The 18,429-nt window shown below is 43.1% G+C and overlaps 2 protein-coding genes across 2 annotated transcripts in view; one reads left to right on the forward strand and one right to left on the reverse strand.

Annotated features, from left to right (window-relative positions):
- fancc (FA complementation group C) overlaps positions 1 to 1,442 on the forward strand; it is a 34,720-nt gene extending 33,278 nt beyond the window's left edge. Inside the window, exons 15-16 of the mRNA XM_069178213.1 lie at positions 296 to 493; positions 1,057 to 1,442. Of these exons, the coding sequence (XP_069034314.1) occupies positions 296 to 457 (162 nt within the window). The 3' untranslated portion in view covers positions 458 to 493; positions 1,057 to 1,442. The remainder of the gene's footprint in view (positions 1 to 295; positions 494 to 1,056) is intronic.
- Positions 1,402 to 18,429, reverse strand: part of aopep (aminopeptidase O (putative)) — a 77,623-nt gene continuing 60,595 nt past the window's right edge. Inside the window, exons 15-18 of the mRNA XM_069178211.1 lie at positions 17,405 to 17,521; positions 12,067 to 12,153; positions 11,701 to 11,849; positions 1,402 to 2,804 (exon numbers count right to left, since the gene is read on the reverse strand). Of these exons, the coding sequence (XP_069034312.1) occupies positions 11,709 to 11,849; positions 12,067 to 12,153; positions 17,405 to 17,521 (345 nt within the window). The 3' untranslated portion in view covers positions 1,402 to 2,804; positions 11,701 to 11,708. The remainder of the gene's footprint in view (positions 2,805 to 11,700; positions 11,850 to 12,066; positions 12,154 to 17,404; positions 17,522 to 18,429) is intronic.

Genomic DNA, 18,429 nt, shown 5'->3' on the forward strand with positions numbered 1-18,429 from the left:
ACGTACACCACAATTAGATCTTTTAATGTAAAAATATCATTGAATCTAGATGTGGATAGAAGAGGAAATACACAAGCAGTTTCCGGAAGTTTAATTTAGCGACCGTATCCAGAATCATCTCGATCGCTGTTGAAATTGATATTGTAATATATCATGAATATTAAGAAATACATGTCCATGAGATCAGTTTGGCTTTGGAAGGATTTTGTCCCCCGTCTCAGGCAGTAACTTTTCTTCCTTTGTGTGTGTGTGTGTGTGTGCGTGTGCGTGCGTGTGCGTGCGTGTGTCAGTCCAGGTGGTAGCTCAGTCTGGCCGGCTTGAAGAAGCAGCATGTGTTCTCAGCTCACTGGAGCTCACACGAAACGAAGGAAGCCGCTTATCAAGCGACAGAGTTCATCTCAGGATCGAGGAACTTCAAACCACAATAACGCGCATGCATTCAAACACGAAGCCGTGAAGCGAGCGCGCGCACACTCGCCTACTCCTAAAACAGGTGAGAACGCATTACACCCCCCCCCCCCCCACACACACACACACACACACACACAGCAGTGAGTTCATCCTCGTCTCAGTTTTTTTTTTTTTTTTTTAATTTTTAAATCAAGGCACGTTTCCAGAATGACAAATAGCCACGCATCTGTGTAGATGCGCTGCGCTGCAATGACAGGACCGTGTCAAAACAACAGAGCAAGGACAGATTACGCGGCGAGGCTACAATTATTACGCACGCACACACACACACACACACACACATAACAGCGACTGCGAGGCCCCACAAGGACACTCGAGCAGCGACAGATCACACTGCGACGACGCAGCGGCTCGTACGGCGTGTCACAATCCTCCCACTCATATAATTGCCTCACAATATAAATCCTTCACGCTGCACACGCCGACCGCGAGACGTAGGCTCGAAGGAGAGGAAAGCCAAGTGACAGTTGGGGTTTTTGCGAAATCGCGGTTTGTTTTAAAAAATATTCCTGCGATGGAAATGTAAATAATGAATGTCGCTTATTACTGCGTGTAATTATGTTCTCTTGTGTCCCGGTTTCTAAGGTTGAAGAACAACTCTCATCTGCAACTGTATTTGATTCGTAAGCAGACGCTGTTTATGATTCCACCGTAAACGTGCTTTGTGACCACTGGCTGATTTACGAGGGTCTTAAAAAGATCGTTTTTTGGTGCCGTTTAGGATCCTTGTCGTTTTGTTTTGCGCACGATCCACTTGTTAGACAATATGATCTGCGAGCCAAGTTCCTTTTCAAAGTATTCAGTGTGTATCACAAACGCTGAGATTGTTTCTGAAATGTTATGAGGTCAGATTGGTTTAGGTGTCATTTCACTGAATCTGCTGCATGAGGTCATTTTGATGTATTATTTCCCCCCCCCCAATGTTCATTTTTATTGCTAGGGGCGTAAAGTGTACAGAAACAAATAAAACAACACAGACGAAAATGCGCCTTCATTTCTTTTTGTAATCTTCCCTCCAATACCCTCCAGCACCACCCTCATCCCTTTGCCAATAAAGATTCATCTCGTTTCTCACAATTAAATGCAAAATACAAACAAAATCAGATAGAGAGCTTTACATCAACACAACATCCAATTAAAATGAAGGGATATAATATATATATATATATATATTGTACATGTGGTACAAGTGGTCTTAATTTGAAGGAAGCACCGTTAGACAATCAAAATCTTTAAGTATAATGGAAGACTTTGAATCGTGGAGGGTTCCTCGTTTGGCATGTTTGTACTGACGGGTAGGCTCCATGTTTAACACGAGACAGAAACAGGACGGTTAAAGACCGTGGACGTCTTCCCCGGTTCTGCTGTCGCCTTCTCACAAGATAGGACAAAAGGCAAAAACCCAAATCTTCTCATCAAGTGAATTGCGTATAAGGATATTGTTTTTTTTTTCTTTTCATATTTTACACAACCGGTGTCTATTTCATTAATACAAATGTGCAGGATATTGATGCGACAATCCGGCTGTGGTATTTTGTAGCTTACGTATCAAATCAGCACAACAGGCTCGAGAGACAAACTGACGTTCAGGTTTTACTCTGATGGACAATAATGGAATACACTTAAAGAAAAAAAAAAACATGAATTTACACTGAGACAACATTTTATTTTAACACGAACACATTAAAAATTCACCTGTACATAAGCAAGTTTTCCATTAGTTTGCGCAGCAGGTATTAAACTGTCATTTACACACATAAAAATGCCCCCCCCCCAGAGTCATTTGTGGTGTATTTTCAGGTTTGATCACTGGTCAGAGTGGAAAAAAAAAAACATTCTTCGCCTTAAATATTCCTAGTCTGAACTCTCATGAACGAGATGGTGACTTTAGACTAAACAGACATGAACTCACGCGCACCTACGCAAACGGGCACTAACTTAAATACTGCCGCTCAGGTTCTCACACGCGAAATTCCTCTTTTCCCATCTCCATTACCTATCGTTCTAAAAAAAAAAAAAAAAAAAATCGGTGAAATGATGTCATTTTTTTCCCCCCATCTTGCCACAGAAACGATGCGGTCGGCGTCGTCTCGCTGTGAACGGCTCGTGTCGACAGCGTTTCACACACACGCGCCGGCTGCTTCTCGTACAGAACTGCTGCGCTCTAAGCGTTGCCAGTTGGCCTTGTCTGCGGAGTATAAACGCAGCCTTCTGCTGGTTCACACCGCTGAGCGATCCTGCAGCGTCCCAGAGAAACAGGAGGTTGAGCGCTGGACCCTCGTCACGCCCTCCGTGCCAAACTCGTGTCACCTCTGTCCCCGCAGTCAGCAAACCTGGAAGAGGGTGAAGAAACATGTACAGGTTGGAGCGTTGCCGAACATTTTTGGTAGATGTTGTCCTCCGCCTGGTGCGAAGACACGCTGACTTCTGTGGCATTTAATCCTGACAAATATTCCGGTGCAGGTGTCGTGAGGACTGTGACACGCAAGTCGACTCGAGTTAAAAAAAAAAACCAACAGCTGACGATAGAATGTTTTGACACTAGAAAAATAAAAAGCTGCCAGCACCTCCTAGTGGACAAACTATGCAATGCTGACGCTATTTCTAGCATCTTACTGCGAAGATATCCTTGAGGCAGTTCCAGTATATTCGGGCTTGTGGCTCTCATCAGGGTCATCATGAAACATTGAGTGGGTTTGAAACGCATGAAAAAAAAAAAAAATCCTAAATAAATGAAGGACCGCCAATCGTATACGAACGCGCACACGGCAGCCGATGGGGAGCCGGAGTTGGGTTGGGTATATGTGCAGTGTGTTTCATGTTGACCCCGGTGAAGGCCACAAACTGAACTGCAGTCAGTCTAATACTCTATTCTTCAAGTGTTTCTGGAATATATATGCTGTTGACATTCTTTTTTTTTTTTAATTTATGTTTTATTTTGGTCAATTAATTGAATCATTTTTTTTAGTCTACAAAATAGCAGAAGATTCCTTTTTCCTTTTTGAAATGCAAAAATATTTAAATTACAGCGTTACGAAAACAGACAAAAACAACGATCCGTCGGTTATCGAAACCGTTGGCAGTAAACATCCTGACAATTTACTAATCCGTTAAACAGCAAATCCTTTTCAGGAATCAATACATGTTCCACAAACTAAGCCCAGCCCGTTTGATCAGCCAGGCTTTGCCGTCACAAAAGAATTGTTAAATAAGAATAGTGAAATTATACAAAACACTCTCTTGAAATATATTTTCAGTTCATCGGAAACCAAAGCACCGGCTCTGAAAACTGTGATACCGCCACGAGTGAATGAGTCGTTAGAAGAAAAATCTGTTCGAACAGCTCTTGTATGTGACGTGTTAAAAACAAAAACAACAACAACAACAACAACAAAAAAAAGGGGGGGGGGGGGCGATGTCTGCTGGGAGCAGTGGTGGTTTCTGGTTCGCTGGTGAGTGGACTGGACTCCTGTTCCTGCTGAACTGAGCCAGTGGTTCCATAGGACTGATTATCAGCTCAGTAGGCACAGGAAGCCAAGCCCGAGTCTCCGTTCTCCTTTTCCCACGAAGTGCCGGCTACGAGCGTATATTTGTTCCTCTTTTCTTTTTTTTTCTTTTTTCAGTTCCTGCAATGAAGCGAATAGCAAAGCCAACTTCGGCAGCATATCAAGCACTGTTCCCTCCGCTGTGCCAAACCCGCAAGAAACCAAACTACCGTAGGTTTACTCAAACCGTCGGGATTGTTAAAGAGATTTCACCAGCTGGTGAAAGGGGCGGTTGACACGGTTTGAAACCTCACCGCCGCAGCGTCAAGCGGGACACAACTGGCGTAGAAAGGCTGCCGGGACCCTTTGAGGAGGCTGATCGTAAAAAAAAAATTGAAATATAAATCCATCAAAATCGCATTCCTCCAACCGTCTCTTACGACATACCGCGTTACTTAAAACTGCAAAAGTGGCCCCAAAAAAAAAAAAAAAAAACCCCACTTTGAAATAGAATCCAGTGAAACAGCTTCCGGAAATATTCTCGACATTAGAAGAGACAATCAGTCGAGTTTTAACATGCATGAAGAAAAGGAGATGCGGGTGTTGTGGGGGCGAATAAGTTTATTTTCGGTGTCTTTACACGACGTTGCTTTGTCCTTTAAAGTGCAGAGCACAATTTCCCTCCCATTAGACTGTAATAAATCACCTTTTAGATACAGGCTCCGATGGCAATTCCTCTCTTTTACAGGCCTTTGATGGTCATTACTCTTTTAACGGGCCCTAAATATAGGTCTAAAAATGGCAGGCTCCACATGGCCCTCATTTCTAATTCACACATCTGTCCTCGTTTAGTCGCCATTTTGTCGTTGTGAATATAGAGCGCTATAATACCCCCTCGCAGCTTCCACTCTAATTGACAAAAAAAAAAAAAAAAAAAAAAAAAAGGCAAGAGCAGGTTTAAAATACATTTTCAGCCATCTGTCACTGTTTTGATGAGGGAGCAGTCGGACCAGAACGGTATAGATTTGCATTACGGTCGGCTGGTAAAACAAAGAGGATCCCGGGCACCTTGTGGCAGAGGCGATACGGTATGTTTAAACTTTAGGGGGCGTCCGTCACACGCGATTAATTCTTTGCGCGTAGCTCACCTGCAGATATCGACATCTGACGAGCGAGCTCAGCTGGAATGAGTTTTTCCTTGTTTAGCAGGGAGATGTAAATGGGGGGGCGGGGGGGGGGGGGTTGTTGCATAACAGTTCCCAAACCAATCTATTTCTTGGAACTTGTGAAAACAGACTTGGATTTATTGATCATTGTGTCGGCAGACAGCACAAGGGAAACGCAACCTTGCACGATAAACTTGCTCATATTGCTGAGAACGTTCGTCCTTTGTTCGCAGTGTTTTTTTTTTGTGTTTGTTTTTTTTTTTTTTTTGCGCTACAGCTTATCTTGACTAATTCGGGAACCTTCTCTCAGTACACTCTGTGATGCCTGAAACAAAAGCATGTGCTGTAACCCAACTGAGAATTGCTGCTTTTCACGTTATCAGTGGGTGTTCTGCAGAAATCACAGCTTTTTGTTTCTCCTACCCGAGACGAAACAATCGAAGCTCATGTGGCACATTAAATCCACTGCAAGGAGCACTAAATCGCTCCAATAAGGGGAAACTGACACCTAGATCATGGGAGCACCTTGAAATCGTGTTTGAGATTTCCATCTTTGATGCCTCGGTCTTGTTTTTCTTCACAGTGTGTGAGAATTCGTCTGCTTTACGGGTTTCTGTATCTTGGCTTCCTCAGGCTGAGATTACATCAAAAATCAATATGTATCAGCCGGGGGTGCCCGGGCAGCACTTTTCACTGCCAAAGTGATTTTAAGTTGAAAACCTGAGGCGTTTTAAGTACTTAAAGGATGATTTTGAGAACTGATTTCATGATGGCCCAGGCAACCCTTTTTTTTTTTTCTTTTTTTTTTTTTAACCAGTCAACCTGCGCTATCTCACTTTATTGCTTTACTGCATTATTAAGTTAAAGAAACAGTTTGACATTTTGCCAAACATGCTGATTCACTTTTTTTTTCTAATGTGCTCACGTCTGTTAGACGAATGTGAAACTGCAGTCAGCAGCCGGTTAACTGAGCTCAAACACAAAGACTGAAAACCAGAAGGAAAAGCTAATCTGACATGAAATCTTGTTCATACTGTGCAGAAACCTTGATGTCACTGTGAGGTTGTCAAGCAGCCAACAGGGACTCCAGGAAGTCACTGCACCTAGCCAAGAACTAGTCCCTCATAAAATCCTCCTGTGAAATCAAAGTCAGTTTACACTTCAGTTTTTAAACAGAGTAAACAAACAAAGTGAGTTAGTTCCAGAGGTGCTGGAAGGCAGATTTTGTAACCCTTGCTCAGAGCCCGTCTTTTCCTCCCCTGTTTCCAGTCTCTATGTTAAGTGGGCTAATTGGCTGCTGGCTTCAAATCAAACAGACAGTTATGAGACTAGTATCAATCTCCTAGTGTACGTTTGGGCAACATAATGCATTATCCCCAAAAAAAAAAAAAAAGTTTAAAATACTCCCTTAAAGGCTCAGTGTGTAGGATTGAGGAGGATCGACATTTCCATTCGTGTATAATCACCTAAAACTAAGAATCTTTTTTTTTTTTTTTTTTGTTACTTTAGAATGAGCTCTTCGTATTGGCATAGGGATCGGGTCCTCTTCCTGGAGGACACCATGTTGCACCGCCACAGCTCTACAGTAGCCCAGAAGGGACAAACCAAACACTGGTTCCGGAGGAGGCCCTTTCACTTTGCCAGTTTTGCAACCATCATAGTTTCTCTTGCATCCGCGGGAGCAGAGCGTGAGTGAAGGCATGTTCAGTTACTTGCAACCTCACCAATAGATGCCACTAAATCCCACGCGCTGCGCCTTTAAAATCCCATACCATCCATTAAAAGATTTTGTTTATCCATTTTTATGCCACACGTTTGAGTCCACGTTGCATCGACTTGACTAATTACATCTTTAAGGAAATATTCTTATGTACTGCTTGGAAGTACTGAAAGACTGCGATGTAACACTGCTGGTTTTCTATCATACTTTTTACACGTCGGCCGGAACAACGTTTGCTGCTAAGAGAGCAAGGGAGTAGCACGATGAAGGACAATGATGATGATGAGGGTGATGACGGTGGCCTCTGCTCCTGTATAGGTGGAATATCTGTCAGCGGCATTAAGCAGAGTTTGGGTCTCCCCAGGCCTCATTAGTACTGCGAGTACAGTCTCTCTCCTGAGATACTTGGCTCTCACCTTCGCTGTAACTACAGAGCGTGCAACCGTCTGCAGGATTATCTTTTACGCTGCGTAACTAAAAAGGGAGACAGAAGCAGAGAGGTGGAAGTACAGAGCAAAGAGGGAAGATGAAAGGAGGAGGAAGAAACAACAGGGAAAGCGGGAGAGCGTAGAGTGGCACTCATTAGTAAAGTTGCATTTTAAATTTGCGACGGGTTTTTTTTTTTTTGTGTGTGTTTAATTCTTCTGAGTGAGGGTCTCGGTGGAAAGTTTCGCAGACTTGCAAGTGAGGCTGGGAGAGAGGAGAGCTTTTCAGACCAAACTGAAGGGGCAAACTGTGAGACCGCGAGGAAGAGAAAAGTGAAACGAGGCGAGAGCAGGAAGGACTGTCAAAGCAAGGAGCGAGAAAACTGCGGAGGACACGGAGGAAGGAGTGGCGTGAGTGAAATGTGCAAAACACACATCAGATAACTGGAGTGGGAAAATAAGGCTCAACACACTGCAAAAACCGAACGCCGCTTTTCGTCCCCCTCTTTCTCTCGCACTTGTCTCCCTTTGTCTGCTTGTCTGGGTCATGCTCTCCTCAGGTGCAGAACTTAGCCACTGTGAACAAAGAGGAAATCAATCACTGTTCACCAATCAGCTAAGCTCTGTGTCTGGCTGGAGAGAGGATACAAAAACCTGTACGGTTGACTGACACGTTCACACTTCCAGTAAACACACTCTTTACAAAACACCCACAATTATTGAGCTCCCTCGTCATCCTCTTTTTTTTTTCTTTTTTTTTTTTCCCTGCACTTCCACATCACCAGCTCCTCCAACACAATTACACAGACCCTTAAATAATCATGTCTTCTTTAGTTTTGAATTTTGTGTGTGTGTGTGTGTGGAGGGGGGGGGGGGCTGAGAGTGTGTGTGTGTGTGTGTGTGTGTGTGTGTGTGTGTGTGTGTGTGTGTGCGCGCGTGCGTGCGTGCTTGCATGTGTGTGTATAGGACGGGCTCTGGTTGCCACAGCAGCCGGCTGGGTCAGGGCTGTGTGGTAATCCCTGGCAATGTGATTTTATCATAAGTCACAAATCAGCACGCCAGGAACCCTCACAGCCCAGACATGAAAGAACAAGATCTTCTGTCTGTCTATTTTTTTTTTTTTTTTTCCCCTCTCTACCTACATCCTCAAGCTCACTCCACTGCAAAACTGCAAACACTCTGAAACCAAAAAAAAAAAAAAAAAAAAAAAAACTCGAACTTTTTCTGTTCTTCCTCCGTGTTTTTCCCTCCCTTACGTCTTGCCCCATCAGACCGCAGCCATGAAAGACCGGACCTGTAGATCCTCGCTCCCGCTCTCTCTCTCACACTATTTCCTTGGTTACCCCTCTCCTCGTCTCCCATTCGCCACGCTCGGCTAACCCGGCGATATGCCCCTCATTAAGCGGATCAAGAGGGATTCCAGAGGCATGTACCGGGAGGGGGGGGGGGGGGAGAAAAGAACGAGGGAGTGAGCAGGGAGGGGAAAAGGGGGGAGAAAGAGACAGGGAGAGACCACCCTTCTCTTTTTAAAGGGTTGTGCTTTTTAGGTTTAAAAACACAGAGCAGCGAGTGCGCCCTTGACAGACATGTTGTTTTGAGTTAAAAACCCTCTCAGCCCGCCTCAGCCTAATCCCACTCTGCTGTGGTCTGTGCGAGGGTGTAAAAGGGTACAAGGGAAGACTGTTCTACTTAAAAAAATAAAAAAATAATTAAAAAAAAGACAATGGGGGAACACAAAGTGAGCAGTAAAACATAAATCCATCTCCCCACAGTGCGATATGAAAAAGCAGTGGGGGGGGGGGGGGGTCTGTTCATCCATCATTTTAATTGGAGAGAGATCTGCACCCGAGCTCAGTTGACCAGCGTGATCCACTGATGTTTACAGAGGCTTGTTTGTGTCAGTCCAATGGGAAGCAGTGGGAAAAGTTAGGATATTCATCTTTTCTTCTTCTGTTTGTTTTTTTTTTTTGTTTGTTTGTTTTTGTTTTTGCTGCTCCATTTCATTTCTCCTGTACTTGTGGTAAGACTCCACAGGGAGGTGTAGCGAGGGAGTGACGGATGATGACAAGAGATCGGCTGGCACAGACAGATAGGTGCTACATATTTGTGTGCTGTACGTATGTTTGTGCTGCGTGCGCGTGCGTGTCAGAGAGATTTATCAGGACTCAAGCCAGATGCCAGGCACTTGTCGAGAAAGCCTTTCGCATCCTGCGCAAATGCATAAAGCTGTCTCACCGTGTGTGTGTGTTTGCGTCTGAAGATAAAAGCCTGTCTCGCTGCAGCTTGGTCACAGCCTAAAAAAAAAAAAAAAAAGGATTTAGTGCAGTAAGTCACTCAGGTTTGGTGTGGACAAGTATTTAGCAGCGCCTCGTGACGCAGCCGGTGTTGACCGAGGTCGGAGACGCCTCCCTTCGCCCGACTGCAAAATAATAACATAGATAGCGGACTTTGGAGCTGTGAGCGAAAAGGTGGAGCGTGAAGAAATTTGACTAGGTTAAGTAATGTATGCATTGATCCAAATTGAATTGTCTGTGAAGGCAGACGAAGTAAAACAAAAGCGCCTTAAAATCACTGTTCTTAGTCAGTTTTGTGCTCTAACTTTATTCAACTACATTAAGACATATTTCGGCGAAATCTGGAACAAAGTCAGAAAGGTATATTTTTTTTGTGTTCTGTTTGGTAGAAAAGTAGAAAAGCTCTGTTCGAGAGCTGCTAGAGTTCTTGAGTTATGTCAAAAAATTTCCAGAAACTTGTCAGAGCTGATCAATATTGTTACTAGATTTTGTTGACAGCTGTGGGGCTGTTTACAAGAAACACTTGAATAAATCTTAACCAGACCACACTTAAGTTGAAGAATTACTTGATTAGGTGATTAGAAGATCGACAGTCGATTAACCGGCAACGATTTTGATAACTGATTAATAGTTGAATTAATATTAAAAAATTTCAATAAGCGACTTGCTGATCATTTTCTGGTTTTGGCTTCTAAAATGTGAGCAAGCTAACACTAGCGATATGCTATGTCAGATGTGAGTACAGGCGTGTTATATTTCTCAAATATTTAAATGATTAACTTCAAATGTTTAATTATTATAATGTCATTAAAATGTCGTAATAATTTTCTGTAATAAAATGAAATGACCTTTCACCTTTCAGCTCAAGGCTCTCGTGTACCACCAGGTGGAACTCCCAGTGGTGCAAGTACCACAGTTTTAGAATCACTGACTGAAGAATAGTTAGGTTGCTATTCCTAAATTGTGCAGCCAAGATGCATTTAATTGCCTGCTCTCATTATTCAAAGGTTAATGTGAGTAATAGCATGACTGTTATGAAAAGATCAGCAGCTTCAAAGAGACCTATCTTCACCCCAATCCCCCCATTTCTTAATTTAGTGTCAAGCCAATGAACCCCTTACTGTTCAGAGTCGTCCACACACACACACACACGCGCACACACACACACACACGCACACACACAAGGAATTTCAGGGTCAAACAGTATAAAAATCACTCCACATCAAGTGGAGACCATCCTGAGCAGCTCAGAAAATGCTCACTGACCCGTTCTCGCTGTTTTTCTGTCTTTCCTCTCTCGTTTGTTTGAGGAACACATTCCCAAATTCCATCTCTGACAAACACATCCTGACGGCGCTGCTGCGAAACCACGGAAAAGGCCCCATTCGGAGTCTACAAACACACATGTGCACAACACACACTCAATGGGCTCAGGAAGGAATGTGCAAGCATAGGTAGCCAAGTGACTCAAGTACGGACTGTCCGCCGGGGCAGAGGGAATCAGGATCAATTCAACACAAAGCTGTCTTTTACAGACGCCACCTCAGACTAAAAGGTCAGATGTGAGATACAGATTGTGTCAATAAAACATACAAATACGTAAAAAACTCCAGAAAAATACAATTAGCCCGACATCTCAAAGTCAAATGATTAGACGATACCGAATATTTGATAAATGTTGCGGTTGCATTTCCGAAGCCCCTCTGAGTTTTATTATTCTGGGATGTTATTACCTCGTTTTCCCATGAATGGATCAAGTAACTCAGCAGCCGATTATCAGACATCTTTCTGCAAATATAAAGCAACTGAAAACCCTAAGCAGATAAATCTCTCTTATTTTATAAATCTGCACAAATATAGTTTTACATTTCTGGTTCAGCTTGTTTAGAGACTCGCTGATGTAATTTTGGTCCATATGTCTGCCAATGAGCGCCAGTCAAATTATGATGAAACGAGAACTTCCGTAAGTTTAGGAGAAAGTGATTCTGGTCTTGAGAGCAAAAAAAATGTAAATTAAAAAAAGATGAAAATCTTCCTCTGCCTCCTACTGAGTTTCAAAACAAGAGCATACGAGCACGAAAAAAAAAATTAAATGACAAGCAACATGTTAAAGATAAAGAACTGAAAATGAGACTTCACCTTCAATGTCACAGCACCATCTCCTCCACCACCCTGCGTGCCGATTGGTCCATTTGTTCCTGGACCAATGAGAGGCAGCGATGAGCCAGAGCCTGCTGCTCCGGGTCCTCTTGAAGCATCAGCTCCCCGTACAGATACACACCCATGGCCTGGAACACACACACACACACACACACACACACACACACACACACACACACACACACACACGCACACACACACACACACACAAACGCACACACGCACACGCACACACGCACACGTGTCAGTCTTAGTTTACTGTCTAATTTTCTCTGGTTGAATCAGTATGTTTGAAGATTTGTCTGTATAATACAGGACAAATGTTCAGCAGCTGTGTGTATTTACTTGGTCATGAACCAGAAAGTGCTCTACGTCTCCATACGCCTGAGTGTACACATGTTTGACCACCAGCTCACACCAGCGATGTCGCACCTGGAAACCAAAACAGAGAGAAAATAAAACAATGATGGAACTCAGATTTTTCATTCATTTATTTAAAATTGGATTGAAACAGAAAACTCCCCTTTTTAAGAGACTTTTGGTGAAACTGGCCACAAAATTATAAGCAAACAAAAAAGGATTTAGGAATTAAAACATGAAAAATAGCACAAACCCACCAGGTCCCCCCAACGACCACACAGGAAGTTTGTTTCGACCCTCAAATACTACCATCGGGAGTGATTCCTAAATTTGTGCCCCTGATTAGGTTTAGACATAAAAAGTACTTGGTTTGGGTTAAACTCACTACTTTCTTCAAGTTATGCAACCAACATCATCATGGCAACAGTAAACGCGGTTTTAAAAAAAACTGTCCCGACTCGTGGTTGGAAACAGGAGACCGAACAGTGGACCATGCACCCAACCCGCCTCCTCCGAACAAGGAAAGACTCACATTACACATCATCTGACCTGCGTCACTTTTCCGGGATACCAGTCGATAATTTATCGTTCACTAACCACGTTAATGCTTTACCAACTTCTGTACATGGTTGGTAAAGCACTTTAGAAGAATAAATTCTTCTGAATTACTTTTTACCGCCAATACAAAAAAAGAAAAGCATTCAAATTTGAATGGTGTGAATTGATTTGATCTTTAAAAAGTTACCATATTGCAGGACATTTTACGTCTAGGGTTTTAGCCTGTGCACTCACACACAATATGAAACAGATCTCCCTCAATGCCAGTAACAAAAGACAAACAGCTCATCTGATAAGCCTGGAAACAAAGCTGGGAGCTGCTCTGACGAAGAATGGCTTCATCCACAGTCGGAGGATTACCAGACGTGAACTTTGTTTTAGGAAGAAAATCATCTCAATCTAAAGATTCATGCGTAAAAGTTCTATTTAATTCTCCGACTACGTGCGTGCTCGGAGTGTGTATACGTGTGTGTGTGTGTGTGTGTGTGTGTGTGTGTGTGTGTCTACGCAGGTGAACATTTACTGTATGTGTGTATTTGTAAGTGGGAAAGCTAATGCCTGGCCTTTCTCCCAGAGGATCAATAGGAGCTCTGTTGCCGCGGTTACAGGAGAGATCAGAGACTGGCTCTGTCCCTGCCTCAACCATCATCCTTCATCATCTGCTATGAGCGTGCACGTGTGTGTGTGTGTGTGTGTGTGTGTGTGTGTGTGTGTGTGTGTGTGTGTGTGTGTGTGTGTGTGTGTGTGTGTGTGTGTGTGTGGATGTACTCTTGTGGAGGAAACAGACAGAAGATGATAAAAGAGACAGAAGAGCGATAAAAAATTCCAGTTGAAAAATCTTTTAAAGCACCGTCACTACTTTAAAGCCTGACAATTTCCCTTGGCTGTTTTTTTGAGGGTGTTTCTGTCTCCATAACTATCTCCACTCTCTCAGAATAATAAACTAGTCCTTTGGAGAGTACAGTGACCAAGCGTGGGATTTCTGCTGATTGATTCTATTTCAACAGCTCAAGCTTTGGGCATTTCTAAAGCAGTTGTACACATAATCATTTTGAGATGGCATATTCCAGATAGGAGCCAAATGGATCTGTCCGAGTGCTTCTTTAAAGGATTCACACTCCTAATAGGAATTGTTGCTCTGTTTGTTTGTGCCAGAAATGTTCGACCGCCTTTCATCTAGCATAAGCAGCATAAGAACAGAATCTCAATCTAATACAACCACATTTAAATCCTCACATTACCTCTGCAGCCCAATAAATAAACATGAGTTTAATTGGTCTCAGAAGGCCTTTCAAAACCCTCTTTCATCCCAATTTAAAACCTTCCATTTCCATACTTTTTCAGCTTTTTTGTGGAAGGCGACAAAAATCCCAAAGCAGACAAAAAAGCGAGTTAAATGTAACATGCTCTTCTGTCTTCTGCCCACATGGGAACAAGGATATGTGTGTCTGTATTCATGGGAGTGCGCGCGAGTGTGTACAGTATGTGTACCCTCTTGTGCCAGCCCTGCCCTTCTGGCCTGCGTAGCCCCGGCAGCTGTTTGCTGTGCTGGGTTACATTCCTGGGGAGAGCCCCGGGGCAGAGCAGCTGCCTGGTGCACCTCTCCTTACCCCCTTTTTACTGGCTCTCCTCTCGCTGGGCCCCTCTCTCTGACAGCACATGCAATTACACAGTGACATTCCTTCATTTATTACTGCAGCCCCCGCCCCCGCCCCCTCCTCCCCCCACTCCACCCCACCCCACCCGTACCAATCCTAACACATGCTGTTCCTCAAGTACTTTGTGTGTGCACTTACTTACCATGACAAACAAACCTACACAAACCTATATATCTCATATATGCAAAAGCATTAAGTGAAAGTGATCAGCATGAAGTGGAAATGACAATGCAGTGTTGCCTGGACATGTCCACATAATGTACACCAGCATTTGGGGAAATATTCCTTTTTTTCCCCCCTGGGAGTTAGATGAGATGATTGTCCCCACTCTTATTTCTCTGTTTGATAGATATGAACCTATAGCCAGGAGATCATTAGCTTAGCATAAAGAGTGAAAACAGGCAGAAACAGCTGCTAGGGCTTTATCCAAATGTCAAACATCTTATTCAGTCAGCTTTAGAGGTGCCGTTGGGTGGATTTTTCATCTTTAGATGCAGCCAGTTTAACTTGTTCACTCAAATTTTATCTGGCCTCTTATTTCGTGTGCAGAATCTTATTTTAAAAAAAGGAGAATAAGCAAATCTCCCAAAATGGTGAACTAGCCTTTTTCTTTCTTTTAGTATATTAATCTTTCTTCCCCACTGTGGGATTAATAAAGTCAAATCTAAATCTTTATACTTGTGACCCACGACACAATCTAAATGCAGCCATCACTGTTTTCTTATCTAGTTGGCCCAGTGGCACCTACAAGGCCTGGAGGGGGATTTCCTCCCTTGTGAACCTTGCCATGGTTTTTATTTTTAAGACCTCCTCACTTGAGGAGCTGTTTTTGTTTCCAGTCTAATATGAGCCTGTGAAGCCCTTTGAGATTGTCAATTTGATTTAAGTATACAAATAATCTAGAGATAACTTTTTAAAAATACCTTCTTAGAAAATTCTTTGTTTATTCTTAGTAACTCCTCTCTGCTGTTCTGTTTTCTCTCCTCCTCTCCTCCAGATGACCTGATGTGAAGTCTCCAGTCACTGGAGTAAACCTGACCTGAGCACAATGAGGGCCTGTGTGACTGACCGACAGATGGCCTTCGACACATACATGCACGTAAACGCTTTCACGAAACTGCACACAGGATGCACATGCATGTACACGTGCACATGTGGAGTCACACCACATCTCACATCACATGAGGCTCATATGAAAGGAAGTGGGTCGAAGTCACGCACTCTCACTCATACATGCAAACACATGCCCCGGCTCTCAGACGCACTCACACACATATTCATGGTCACTCACGGCGGACACAAAGCAGTCCGGACTGCACGCACACCGGCGGTCAGCCACAGATTTCCTTTGACTATTGTGTACGTGCTCACGCAAATCAGACACACAGAAACTTGAGGTTGCACATTAGCACCTTTAACCCAGCATCGAGCTCCTTTATCACTTTCACAGTGCAGCGTCACACTTAAACGTCTTTTTAAACGCACTTCTGCTCGTAGTGAGACACGTTTAGCACAGAACTAACAGGTGGTTCAACATGCATGTATGTATGTAACATGTGCCACCACATTAAGTTGAAGCAATGGGAAAGATATCTACGGAAAGGATTTGTTCAAATGATTAAATATCAAAACTTTGTCATTAATTTTGCATGTAATCACCCTAAAAGGTATGGCTACACAATTCTATCTTCAGGTGATCAATCAGTCATTTCACAGTAATGGGAAAGATAGTCATTCAGAGTCACCTTATCACGAACTGTCTTTCAGAAGTCATACCAGTTATTCCTATCACCCAATATTCATTCACTCTGAAAAGCTCTCCTTCTCTGTGAGGTAAACACTGAGGGGCTACCGAGCCTGCACTGCTCTCATTCCCGTATTTATCCAAGAATTTTAAACAGATCAATCGTCAATCATCTGAGTAGAAAGCGGTACCCGACAAAGCAGAGCTGAGTGAAGAGAGGAAGAAAAAGAGCCATGGACAGAGAAGAGAATAAATGGCCACATTTATAAGGCGCGGCGTAGGCGATTAACCTCTTCTGAATGAGATTACTGACATTAGGACTGGACCATTGCCTTTAGGCAGGTGTGTGTAGGTGTGTGTGTGTGTGTGTGTGTGTCAGTTTGTGTAAGTGTGTGTTTGACCATGCATGACTATGCATAATGGCCCTGTGTATTTTTAGCAAACCCTGAAAGTTTTTTTTTTTTTCCTGGAAATTGCAGATGAGAATCTGCTTTCATCTGCCAGGAAGTCTGACTAAAGACCCGAGACCAAACACAGAGTGGCTCCGGATTTTGACCACGAGGTCGACTACTAAAATTGAAAGTAAGACAATGATCTAAAGAAGGAAGCGGAAGCTCTGAAATAAATTATGCTTTCAGATTTCAGCATAAAAATGGGCAGAAACACCTTGAAAATACAGAATTAGAAGCACTCTTATTTATTTGTGGGACCTGAGCAAGAGTTTGGAATGTAAATATTTAAAATGTCTCTAATGTAATCACCACTCAACTGGTTCTGTACAACAGAACATCTCAGCCCCATTACATACATTACTGCCCCAACAGCTCATATAACTAATAAAAACTAAATATGTATTGAATTTTTCTTTTCAAGACGAGCCATGTGTTAATGATGGAGGTTAGCGTGGACAGTTTACGGGCTCTGCCGCAGCTGTGTTTTCTCACTCATGCTCCTGTACCGAGAGGCTGTACAATAAAGAACTCTTAAAGCTGTCCACACATACACACACACACACACACACACACACACACACACACACACACACACACACACACACAGCACAAACAGACAAAAACACACAAACACTCACAAACATTGTTAATAGTACCATTGAGGAACTTTGTTCAGTGTTAAAACATGAAGTGAATACTTGTGGGATTTAGCCAGTAATGGCAGCGGTAAAGAACATTACTTAGCGCCTGTGACCTGGGATCAGAAGAGAAGAAAGGAAGACAGGAAACCCTCAAAAAAATGTTTCCCCATTAGAGGAGATTAAAGAGCTTGGATGCATATGCTCACTTGTCTGAGTGTGTGTGTGTGTGTGTGTGTGAGAATATGTGTCTATGTGAGTGTGTGGTCTTACCTCAGCGTCTCGATTCTGTAGACTGTAGGTTTTCTGCAGAGCACGCATTGATGCCACGCTGAGCTCCGATTCCTCCAACACAAGTTCGAGAAGCATCACCAACTGGTCCGACGTCAACTGAGGAGACAAAACAGTTCATGATATTAATACTGCTGAGTAATACAAGCACCCTCATACAATATATTGAGACACATTATTAAATATTAGGAGCAAAATTGGCCCATCTTCCTTACACCGGCGGCGTCAAACTGGCAAAGTTATCAAGTCTAGCATTTACATATTGCATTCTGTTCACCCACTTGCAATTTACATTATTTTCCACGAGTTTCATTTTCTACGCTGCGCTTCGAAAGCCTTGATGAAAAAACACATCAATATAAGTCCCAATTAATGCGGCCTTTCAAACAAGAAGAAACGGCAGAATAATAAAACAGAGCTGACACGGTAATTAAATAAATATGGTAAATCAAGTGAATCTTGTACAACTGGGAAATATTACAAAAAAGAACAGACAAAGAGAAATTATTCGGATTTGAACCAAGGACAAAGAGTAAAGCAATAAAGTTGTCTTTTTTTGATTTGGTCCTGCTGTAGAGAGACAAAGAGAGGAGCACTGTTCAGAGAAACACACGGCCAAAAAAGACATTTTACAGAACAGTATAAGTCTTTGGAAGTTGTAAGGTTGCAGTGAAATCCCTCATTGCAGCGATGTCAGAGACGAAAAGGTTTTCAGGAAATAGGAAATGCCTTCCTGTTGCTTCCTAATAGTGCGTACACTGATTGTGTTATCCTGAGGTAGAACTGAAGGAAAAAAAACTATTTTCCTGTGATGACTAACATCTTCGGGGACGGTGAAAATTCAGCGGTGAGTTGAGAGGATGACTCTGAGGATGGATGTGGGCAGCGATATGAGAGAGTGACTTCCTCCTCTGGGGACAGCTGTGCCCAGCCTTGCCTGGCTCTCTCCTGGATACACCCAGCACTCCCAGCCACACTCTCTCTCTGGTCCCAGTCTGGGACACAAT

Source organism: Embiotoca jacksoni, unplaced genomic scaffold (genome assembly GCF_022577435.1).
Source record: "Embiotoca jacksoni isolate LCO1_2020_lvr unplaced genomic scaffold, fEmbJac1.0.p SCAF_8, whole genome shotgun sequence".
In the NCBI taxonomy this organism is placed as follows: Eukaryota; Metazoa; Chordata; class Actinopteri; family Embiotocidae; genus Embiotoca; species Embiotoca jacksoni.